Raw genomic sequence first — 12287 nt, forward strand, 5'->3', positions numbered from 1 at the left:
AGATATCACAAAAATTCAGTTTAGAGAACATTCCCAGTGCTGTAAAACATCCCTCATGTCCATTTAAAGGTCAGTCCCTGCTTTTACCCCCTGCTTTCTGCCTCTATAAGTTTGCCTTTTCTGGACATTTCATATAAATGTGTGCAGATGTGCACACACACATATACACATGCCTTTATTCTTGTTTTCATTTTTAAGCATTGCTTTCTAGGGGTTATCCCGTTTGCAAAGCTTAGTGGTCAGCCAGTGCTTGGACAGTGGTTGTGCTCAAACACCTTGAGTCAGTAAGGCTTCTGTCCTTTGCCGGTGGATCTGTGTGGATAGGGAGCACATTCATAGTTCAGGCCCTTTGCGGATCTGCCCTGGCTTTTACTTTCCACTGGGTCCTTTGGTGTTTTCTTGGTGCTTGTAGCCTCAGGATGGACCATGAACTTGTCCCAGCTGCATGAGTGCAGCCTCAGGCTAGTAGAGTGACTGACTCTCCTTGCAGACCTGCTGCTGGATCTTCACTTACACTGACAGCCCAGCTGCACGTTTGTGGTTTTCACCACTCCAAATTGAGGCTCCCTTCAACCTGTCTGAGGTTTGCCTTGCCTGCTCGGCAAACCTCAGCATCTACTGAGTGGGGTTGGGAGGATGATGCGGGTAGCCTTAGGCAAGATGCCTTAGATTCTCTGTTCTTACCTAACTTTCAGTAATTTTTCCAAGCATAAATACTTCTCAGGCTGTTACGGGTGCTGTATTCCCTGGGTCGATTTCCAGAGCACTGAAAAGGTTGTTTTTGTCAGTTTCATCTAGCTTTATCATTGTTTTATGGGGTGAGGTTTTGCCTGCCTTCTCACTAGGCCATACCCAGAAGTCATGCCTCTCAGAGTGTATTCTTTCCCTAAGTACTTAGTCATTTTCTTGAGATATACTGGCCCCCTGAGAATTCTGGGTAGATTTCTTTTTCCAGATGTAGTCTCATTGCCTTCTGCTTCCCAGTGTGTGGCCTTGCTCCAGCTAAACTAGCAGTACCACCATTAGTTCCACTGTTCCACACCCATGTCTTTGGCCATAGTCTGTCTTCAACTTAGACTGCTCTGTGCCAAATCTTCCCGGTCCTTCTGAGGGTTAGGTCACAGACATATACACACATGATTTTCTGTGCATCACATGTACCAGCTCTCCTGTCACCCAGTTAGTCTGTGTCTGTCATGCCATTGCGCTTTTGCAAATAAGTTCCTATGGCTTAGAATAGCCCTCTCCTTTCTAGAAAGGTTTTACTGCTCCGTCAGGTAGGCTTAGGTGCTCCTTTTCCTTATGCCACCATTGTCTCCTCTGTTTATTTCTGCTAAGGCACTGATTACATTTTATTGTCCTTGTTTGCATCTCTGTCTCTCCATGAGACTGTTTTCCTGAGAGCTGGGACCACTGCTGTCTTTTTCAAAGTTGCTCCTCAGCCAGGCCCAAGCCTGTGGCCTGCAAGGACCTAAATAAATAATTTGTGGGATGAATAAACTGAATCTGTGTTTCAAGATTGGGAAGTTGTATGTTTCTTCTCTAATTTCCCATTTTATAGTGGAATGTGAAGATAGTGACTTCTTAGGGATGACACGAATCTGAGTAGCAGAGACCAGCCTGCTTGGCATGAACTCTAAACTTGCTTGGGCATATTAAACGTTTGCTTGACTCACTGACAGACATAGCTTTATTTATTTCCCTGTTCTGTGCCAGGTACAGGAAACCCTGGTGGGGTAGTGGTTAAATGCTACAGCTGCTAACCAAAAGATCGGCAGTTCGAATCCGCCAGGCGCTCTTTGGAAACTCTGTGGGGCAGTACTACTCTGTCCCACAGGGTTGCTGTGAGTCGGAATCGACTCAGTGGCCGTGGGTTTGGTGCCAGGTACATAGCTTCTGAATTGTTACATTAAGAAAAACTGTTTCTGATTATAAACCTTGTTTTATTTTTGCTAGCATTTGCGTATACTTGTGTTTTAAAACTATCAAAGTGTCCAAGACTGCTTCAGTTTGTAGATAAAATGTACTGGTGATAACTGGAGGCTAATTTATGAACAATCAACGTGATGATAAAATAGCTTTTCCTTCTCCTTCTAGATATTGATCATCTTTCTGAAGTAAAATCTCCATGGCCTGAACATTTTCTGAAAATTATTTTGAGCAGAATATCTGTTTAATAGCAAGATAAGCACATCAAGATGGTTGGGAAACTGAAGCAGAACTTACTATTGGCATGTCTGGTGATTAGTTCAGTGACTGTGTTTTACTTGGGCCAGCACGCCATGGAATGCCACCACCGAATAGAGGAACGCAGCCAGCCGGCCAAACTGGAGAGCACAAGGGCCACAGTGCGAACTGCCCTGGACGTCAAAGCCAATAAAACCTTTGTCTACCACAAAGATATGCCTTTGATATTTATCGGAGGTGTGCCTCGAAGTGGCACGACACTCATGAGGGCCATGCTGGATGCACACCCCGACGTTCGCTGTGGAGAGGAAACCAGAGTCATTCCCCGGATCCTGGCACTGAAGCAGATGTGGTCGAGGTCGAGTAAAGAGAAGATCCGCCTGGATGAGGCTGGCGTCACCGATGAAGTGCTGGATTCTGCCATGCAAGCCTTCTTACTGGAAATCATTGTTAAGCATGGGGAGCCAGCCCCTTATTTATGTAACAAAGATCCTTTCGCCCTGAAATCCTTAACTTACCTGGCCAGGTTATTCCCCAATGCCAAATTTCTCCTCATGGTTCGAGATGGCCGGGCATCAGTACACTCAATGATTTCTCGCAAAGTTACTATAGCTGGGTTTGACCTAAACAGCTATAGGGACTGTTTGACCAAGTGGAATCGTGCCATAGAGACCATGTACAACCAGTGTATGGAGGTTGGTTATAAAAAATGCATGTTAGTTCACTATGAACAACTCGTCTTACATCCCGAGCGGTGGATGAGGACGCTCTTAAAGTTTCTTCATATTCCATGGAACCACTCAGTGTTGCACCATGAAGAGATGATTGGAAAAGCTGGGGGAGTGTCGCTGTCTAAGTGAGTAGAAGTTCTGTGTTTCATTTTTACCCTGTGTTCAGCTAATAAAGGTCTGTCTGTCTGTGTATCTACCTACCTACCTATCTGCCCATCTGTGGAAAGTACAGACTTTTTGTGGAACTGATACAGCTTCAGTGATGGTTTAAAAAAAATTTTTTTGTTGTTAATTCTCTAGCAGTTCATTGTAGCGTTATAGACTCTTTGATTTATTTAACTCTTCTATTCATTTATGTGTTGTGGTTCTTTTTATTTGTTTGATGGATGCAAACCCAACTGACAGGCAATGAAAGGTTTTTCCACTAACCTCAGGCCTTAACATTCATCATTTAATTTTATTGACTGAATGATCACTAAAATCCGTGAATTTAGTGATTTGGATTTCTGATTTCTGGGTATTTTTGTTAATAAGGATATTTGGCTTTTGTGTGGCTTCAAGTTACCATCAGGAATCCCATCTACCATGTTGGCGAGCGCACAGTGAATTCCAAGCATTTAGAAATTTTTAGTGACAGAAAGAGAAAAATAAAGGCAATATCTAATCCAGTCTTTCATTTTACAGATGAGAGGATTGAGTCGCAGAAAGATTACAGTGATTTGCTTAAATTTAGATGGCAAAGTCAGAATTAGAATCCACGCTTTGGTCTCAATAGGCTAGTGCTTTATTTCCATGGCCTTTTACTACACATAGACAGCACTGGGGTTGGTGAGTGCTTCTTTTGTCATCTGACAGAAACGTTTCTTTTTCTTTCTTTTTTTTTTTTTTACAAAAGCTAGATCATCTCTGGAATTTGGAGGCCTAATCCATACAAGAAGTTCCTTAGATTCAAGCACTTCCAAAATCATTGCATTTTGCTTCTTATGAAGTGATGTCTAGGGTGCCCTGACTTGATCTGCTAATCTGACTTGATTTATATACCTAGAATGAGGATAGAAAGATGGAGACTACTGCTAAATTTTGCTACCATTTCCTCATGAAGAAAGGTTGGCTATAACTAGATTTTATTTTGTTTTTTTTTTATACCTGTAAAAAAAAAAAAAAAAGAAAAAGCAGTGGACTTCCCTTGTGTGCCCTGCTTGTTCCCACCAAGGAATATCTTCTTAATTTTTTTCCAGTGGATGGAATTGTATAATAAATATTGGTTCTTAGTGTAAATAACCTCAAAGGAACAGCTGCCTGCCTGCACCTAGCTTTCAGCTGTTGATTATTTATAAATTATTAGGGATCATCACTCCAGTGGCTCTAGGCTGTTTTTACTGCTTCACAGAGACTTACATCTCTAGCTGCTGTCCTCACTAGAGATGTTCTTTCCAGATAATAGCCTGTAACTAATTTCTAACCACTTGTATTCCTTAGTAAGCATTTCCTTCTTTGTGCTGTATGTTGGCCCAGAGGCTCCAATGGTAGCTTCTCCTAAAGGAAGCATATCAGACCCCCAGCCTCTCAACGGGATTAAAGAGATGCGCTCAAGTTGGATTTTGGTGAAAATCAGGAAAAGATCATTTTGCATGTATGCTTACTATGTTAAGTCAAATATAAAGACTGAGGAAATTCATAGAAATTTCGAATTAATGTATTTTAGAAAGGGAAAGAGACCTTATTTCACATTTAGTTATGGAATAGAGGTCCAGTGAGGTTCTGTGATTTGGCAAGAATCATATAGCCAGATTGTGACACAACCATGACTAGAACCTTCCAATGCTTATTCCAAGATTCTTGACACTATATAAATTTTTTAAAAAAAGTATATATATTAATTGTATAGATATTCATTGTACAGTTTGGAGAATTTTTACATCTGGAGGTTGTATGCCATTGAGTTGATTCCAACCAAAAGTGACCCTATGGGATAGAGTAGAACTACCCCATAGGATTTCCTAGGCTGTAATCTTTGTGGGGGAGCCCTGGTGGCACAGGGGTTAAGAGCTCTGCATTTCAAATCCACCAGCCGCTTTTTGGAAACTCTGTGGGGCAGTTCTACTTTGTCCTATAGGGTCACTATGAGTCAGAATTGACTCAGTGACAATGGGTTGGTTTTTTTTTTTTTTTTTTTAAATCTTTACTGGAGCAGATCACCAGGTTTTTTTGTCATGTGGAGTGGCTGTTGGGTCCAAACTGCTGACCTTTGGGTTAGCAGCTGGGTGCTTAATCATTGCACCACCAAAACAAACAAAAAAACTCTTCGTTGAGTTGATTCTGACTCATAGTGACTATAGGACAGAGTAGAGCTGCCCCATAAAGTTCCCAAGGCTGTAAATCTTTAAGACAGCAGACTGCCACATCTCTCTCCCTCGAAGTGGCTGGTGGGTTTGAACCACTGACCTTTTGATTAGCAGCCAAGTGGTTAACCACTCCGCCACCAGGGCTCTTTTTATTGAGTCACTAGGGCTCCTTTTAATATAGTAAATGTACAAATATTCATTATACAGTTTGGTGAATTTTTATATTTGCACACACTTGTGTAATCATCAGCCATATCAAGATACAAAACATTTATTAGCACCCCAGGAGGCTCCTTTATGTCCCTTCCCAGGCAGTAACCTCCCCAACCCCAAGGTAACCACTATTCTGACCTGTGTCACCATAGATTAGATTAGTTTTTTAATGTCATGTAAATGCAGTCATGCATCTGTATTCTTCTGTGCCTGGGTCCTTCCATTTCATATTAGAGATTCACCCGTGTTATCATAAATACCAATAGTTCATTCCTTTTCATTGCTGTATAGTATTTCAGTTTATAAATATACCTCATCCATTCTTCTGTTGTTTTATATTCTTGTACACTTGGGTTGTTTCTAGGTTTGGGCTATTATGATTTAGTTGTTAAGAACATTCTTAAACACATTGCTTTTGGTGGGCATAAGCATTCATTTCCTTTGGGTGTCTACCAGTGAGTGGAACTGCTGGATCGTAAGATGTATATATTTTAACTTTAACAGATACTTCCAAACAGTTTTCCAAAGTGGCTGTACCGTGCATATATGCCTTTACCATACATGAATTTGTGTTTGTTTATTTCACATCCTTGTCAACATATGGTATTACCAGTGCTTTTAGTTTTGGTCTTTCTAGTAGAGATACAAGTGTTTTTTTAACTTAAAATTATAATACTGGAACCTTGTCCCTCAGTATCCTTGGGGAATTGGTTCCAGGACCCTCTGCAGATACCAAAATCCACGGATGCTCAAGTTCTTTATATAAAATGGCATAGTATTTGCATATAACCTATACATATCCTCCTACATACTTTAAATCATCTCTAAATTACTTATAATGCCTAATAAAATGTAAATGCTATATAAATAGTTGTTATACTGTATTGTTTAGGGAATAATGGCAAGAAAAAAAGCCTGTACATGTTCAGTACAGCTGAGCCCAAGAACATGGGTAACTGAAACCGTGGAAAGTAAAACTGTGGATAAGAGGGAAACTACTGTATTTTCTTTTTATTTTATTGTACTTTAGATGGTTTACAGAACAAACTAGTTTCTTATCAAACGGTTATACACACATCGTTCTATGACGTTGGTTAAGAATCCCATGACATGTCAACACTCCCTTCTCAATCCTGGGTTCCCTATTACCGGCCTTCCTGTTCCTTCCTGCCTTCCAGTCCCTGCCCCAGGGCTGGTGCATCCCTTTAGTCTTGTTTTATTCCATGGGCCTGTTGAATCTTTGGCTGAAGGGTGAACCTCAGGAGTAACCTTGTTACTGGGCCGAAAGAGTATCCGGGGGCCATACTCTAATGGTTTCTGCAGTCTCTGTCAAGCCAGCAAGTCTGTTCTTTCTTTTTGAGTTAGAATTTTGTTCTGCATTTTTCTCCAGCTCTGTGTGGGACCTTATATTCTGATCCCTGTCAGAGCAGTCATTAGTGGTAGATGGGCACCATCTAATTGTACTTGACCCAGTCTGGTGGAGGCCATGGTAGATGTGGTCCATTAGTCCCTGGACTGATCTTTCGCTTGTATCTTTAGTTTTTTTCATTCTTCCTTGCTCCCGAAGGGGTGAGACCAGTAGAGTGTCCTAGATGGCCGCTCACAGGCTTTTAATACCCCAGATGCTACTCACCAAAGTAGAATGTAGAACATTTTCATTATGAACTATGTTATGTCAGTTGAGCTAGATGGAACTACTGTATTTTCGGTCCACTTGTTTGAAACTACAGATGTGGAACCCGCAGATACGGAGGTCCAACAGTAAAGTCTTACCCAGAATTCCATCATAAAACAGATAACAGCAGAACATTTTAGGCAGAAAGGTACATTCCAGTAGGATTCTCCAACTGATAGAATATGGAGTAGGATCTTGTTGAACAGTATCTACTACTGAGATTCACTCCTCTAATATTTTGAGCAGAAAATAGAAGTAAGTTTTGAAGCTGTTGACATTACCTGTTCTCAAAAAAAAAAAAAAAAATTTTTTTTTTTTCAAGGCTTGTAAAATTTAGTCATTTCCATCTGGGAAACTTCCAGGGAGTTACTACAGTGTACAGAGTTATTTCTGCTATTAAAATCATTAAGATACTATAAAATTACTTGGAACAAATAATAATACCAATAGCAAAAACCCACGGAGGTAAACTTGAGTTTGAATGAGTGAAATAAAAAGTAACCTAGGACTTGAAGCACTTACTGATGAAGATCAAAGACTACAACCTTCAGTGTGGAATATACCTCAACATAAAGAAAACAAAAATCCTCACAACTGGGCCAATAACCAACATCATGATGAACAGAGAAGAGATTGAAATTGTCAAGGATTTCGTTTTACTTGGATCCACAATCAACGCCCATGGAAGCAGCAGTCAGGAAATCAACGATGTATTGCCTTGGGCAGATTTGCTGCAAAAGACATTTTTAAAGTGTTAAAAAGTGAAGATGTCACTTTGAGGACTAAGGTTCACTTGACCCAAGCCATGGTATTTTCATTCGCCTCTTATGCATGTGAAAGCTGGACGTTGAATAAGGAAGACCAAAGAAGAATTGAAACCTTTGAATTATGCTGCTGGCGAAGAGTATTGAATATACCATGGAATGTCAGAAGAACAAACAAATCTGTCTTAAAAGAAATACAGCCAGAGTGCTTCTTAGAAGCAAGTATGGCGAGAATCCGTCTCACATACTTTGGACATGTTATCAGGAACGGCCAGTACCTGGAGAAGGACATCATGCTTGGTAAAGTAGATGGCCAGTGAAAAAGAGGAGGACCCTCAACAAGGTGGATTGACACAGTAGCGGCAACAATGGGCTCAAGTGTAAAGTGACTATGAGGATGGCCCAGGACCGAGCAGTGTTTCATTCTGTTTTACATAGGGTCACTGTGAGTTGGAACTGACTCGACGGCACCTAACAACAACAGTAACAACAATAAAAAACTGTGGACAAAAGTTTGGTGGTTCCTCAAAGAAAGTTGAATATAGAATTACAGATGACCCAACACCCCCATCCCAATCCTACGTATATACACAGAAGTGAAAACAGGAACACAGATACTGGTCCACCAATATTCACAGCAGCATTATTCACAATAGCTGAGAGATGGAAACAACCTGAATGTCCATCCACACATAAATGTGTAAACACAATGTGGTCCGTCTGTACAATGGAGTATTGTTCAGCCGTAAAGAGAATGATGTCCTGATGCATACCACAATGTGAATGAACCTTGAAAACATGCTGAGTGAAGTAAGTCAGTCGCAAAAGGACAAATACTGTATGCTCTCACTTATATAAAGTAAGCAAATATATAGTAACCAGAGATTATTAGTGTTGTCTGGGATGAGAGGGAGAGAAATGGGGAGTTTTTGTTTGGGGGTCACTGAGCTTATGCTAATGGTGGTGCAATGTTTTGGATGAGGATAGTGATCATGGTGGCACAATATGAAAAATGGAATTGATGTCATTGAATTGTAAATATGGAACTCGTATTGGCAGATGTTTTGATGTGTATGTTTTTACTACAGTAAAAAAAAAAAAAAAAAAATTAAAAAAAAGAAAAGAAACACCAGAACAAGTACAAGAATCACAGGTACAACTCAGAGAAGAATTATCCACTGTTAGAGGTGAAAAAAGGTCCAGCAACCACCAAGTACAAGTAGGTTAGGATGGAAAGGATAATGGCAGTGGTAAGTTCGGAGAACAAATACGAACGTGAGAACTGACACTGTACAGCTGCTAGTAAGTAAAGCAGAGAAAAAATTAGAAATCAGATCCACAGCAAAGAAAGATTAAATAAGTAAGTGAAAATAATGCAAAATTTATCTTTGGGAAATGGACTTTTGAGGAAGTTAAAAAAGAATATTTATTAAATTTAGAATTTTAATTCTTTTTAATTTCTAAAATGGGATTTAGTTTGGAAATTAAAAATTCTTATAATATCTTCCAGGAGTAACAGAGAAAGATAACTAAATATCCACTTGAAAATTGTCTGACCTTTAAGGATGACAAGAATATTATGAACAGGTTATGATAGACTAGCGTATTCATTAATATATTCATTCAGCCAAGCTCTTAACCATTGTGCCACCGGGGGCTCCTGAGATCTACTAGCTCAGAGTGAAACGTCCCAGAAGAATTTTATATACATTAAACATTTTTTTCTCCCATAAAATTATCAGAGAACTAGGCTGCCTACCTTAGATTACTTATCCTTTTTGAAGGAGGCAGACCAATCTTTTAAGTCTGATTGTTAATCAAGCACTGCCTGAGAAGACTGCTTTTGGAGTTGTGGAAATAGCTGTGCTTCTTGTACAAGTCACATTAAAAAGATAACTGACTGAGAGCTCTTAGCTGGAGAAGGGGAATTGAATAAACAAGGGATATGATTGACAGAGGAAAACAGGTTGTAAAAGGAAAACAGAATGGAGGAAAAATTATATTTCAGAATATGTCGGTGAAGAATGAAAGAAGCAGAACAAGAAGGTAAATTAATAAAGCACAGTTCATAAAAGTTAGAGATTAGCTCTTTTATTAGTTTGGATTAGATTGATCTGCACATGATAAAAACCAGACTTGTTGCTGTCGAGTCGATTAGGACTCAGTGACCCTAAAGGACAGTAGAACTGCCCCATGGGGTTTCCAAGGAGCAGCTGGTGGATTTGAACTGCTGACTTTTTGGTTAGCAGCTGAGCTCTTAACCACTGTACAACCAGGGCTCCCTGCAAGTAATAGAGACCCAAAATAAAAGTGACTTTTAAATGAAATAGTAGCTGTTATGTAAATGAGGGCAGACCAAAGCTGGTTTGTCAGCTCTACAGTCATCTAGCATCTAGGCTGCTTCCAGCTTTTGGCTCCATTATCCCCGTGGTCCAAGTTGGAGCTCCCATCATCCCATCTACGGTCTGAGCAGCCAGATGGTGGTGGTGCAGGCATATAAGAAGGACATTTCCTAGTAGCTGCCAGGTAATACTGCTCTATGCATTCTGTTAGCCTCAGCTTAGTCATATGACCATACATAACTGTAAGAAAGACTGGAAAATGTAATCTATTCCAGTTGACTATGTGCCCAACTGAAAGTTGGAATTTCTTTTACTAAGATGAATATGATGACCTTGGGGGTAGGCAAGTAGTAGGCTCTGCTACTTTGTCGAGCACCTACTATTTACTAGGCACCGTGTTAGCCCCAGGAGATAAACAATTTCTGCCCTAATTGAACACATGATCTAGTAGAAGATACAGACTCATATACAATACAATTCCAAGAATTATGGAAAACCAAGGAGAGGTCTGGGGTATTCAGGAAGGCCCTCCTGGATAATGTGGTACCAAACCAAGACCTAAAGCAGGGTTTCTCAACCTTGGCAGTATTGACATTTTGGGCTGGATAATTTTTTGTTGTGGAGGGCTCTCCTGTACGTTGTAGGATGTTGAGCATCATCTCTTGCCTTTACCCACTAGAGGCCAGTAGCAAACCTCCCTTCTCCCAGTTGTGGCAACCCGAAATGTCCAGATATTGCCAAAGGTCCCCTGGAGGGGCAAATACTCCCCCTTTTCCCTTTAGAGAACCACTGACCTAAAGGATGAGTAGTAGTTCAACAAATAAAGAGAAGAACATTTGGCTTCTGTTTGACTTATGAAATATGTGCTCTTTGGGTGATCCTTGGGTGGAGCCCTAGTGGTGCAGTGGTTAAGAGCTGCGGCGAGCTACAGCTGCTAACCAAAAGGTCAGCAGTTTGAATCTACCAGCCGTTCCTTGGAAACCCTATTCTACTCTGTCCTGTTGGGTCGCCCTGAGTTGGAATAGACGATGGCAGCAGGTTTGGTTTGGGTTTTGGGTGATCCATGTTGGGGTGCTGAAGTTCATATTCCCTAACTGCCCTGAATGTCCCCTCCCTTTTTTTAGCCAGTTGAACTCTCCAAGAGGCATTAGTCCGGTAGGAGCCTGTGCCTAACTCTAGTACTATAAAATAGTGTCCAGCAAATTTCTTGGCATAGGGAAGTGAACACTTCCACGGTTGCATCCATTTGTTGAAACATTTCAGTTGGTATTCTGTCAATTCCTGGAGCCTTGATTTTCACTAGTGCCTTCTGTGACTCTTGGACGTATTCCTTCAGTACAACTGGTTCTTGATTATATGCTACCTCCTGAAATGGTTGAACAGTTGACCACTTATTTTTGGTATAGTGACTCTGTGTATTCATTCCATCTTCTTGGTTGCTTCTGTGTCGTTTAATAATGTCCCCATAGACTCCTTCAGTATTGCAACTTGAGGCTTCAGTTTTTTCTTTAGTCCTTTCAGCTTGAGAAATGCTGAGTGTGTTCTTCCCTTTTGGTTTTCTAACGCCAGATTTCATTACAGTACTTTGTCTTCTCAAGCCACCTTTCAAAATCCTCTGTTTAGCTCTTTTATCTTTTACATCATCATCTCTTCCATTCGCTTTAGCTGCTCAGTGTTCAAGAGCAAGTTTCAGAGTCTCTCCTGACATCCATTTTGGTCTTTTCTTTTTTTTTAATGACCTTTTGCTTTCTTCACGTATGATGTCGTTCCACAACTCATCATGTTTTTGGTTATTGGTGTTCAATGCGTCAAATCTATTCTTGAGATGGTCTCTAAATCAGGTGGGATATACTCAAGGTCATACTTTGGCTCTGGTGGACTTGTTCTAATCTTCATCAGTTTCATCTTGAACTGGCATATGAGCAATTGATGGTCTGATCTGCAGTCGACCCCGGCCTTGTTCTGACTGATGAAATGGAGCTTTTCCATTGTCTCTTTCCCAGATGTAGTCAATTTATTCCTGTATATTC

At 40.5% G+C, this 12287-nt stretch overlaps 1 protein-coding gene across 2 annotated transcripts in view; it reads left to right on the top strand.

Annotated features, from left to right (window-relative positions):
* Window positions 1-12287, top strand: part of TPST1 (tyrosylprotein sulfotransferase 1) — a 98916-nt gene that overhangs the window by 37047 nt on the left and 49582 nt on the right. For both annotated transcript variants that reach the window (XM_049904562.1, XM_049904560.1), the window contains exon 2: window positions 2098-3043. In XM_049904562.1, the coding sequence (XP_049760519.1) occupies window positions 2199-3043 (845 nt within the window). In that variant the 5' untranslated portion in view covers window positions 2098-2198. The remainder of the gene's footprint in view (window positions 1-2097; window positions 3044-12287) is intronic.

The sequence above is a fragment of the Elephas maximus genome, chromosome 12 (genome assembly GCF_024166365.1).
Source record: "Elephas maximus indicus isolate mEleMax1 chromosome 12, mEleMax1 primary haplotype, whole genome shotgun sequence".
Lineage (NCBI taxonomy): Eukaryota > Metazoa > Chordata > Mammalia > Proboscidea > Elephantidae > Elephas > Elephas maximus.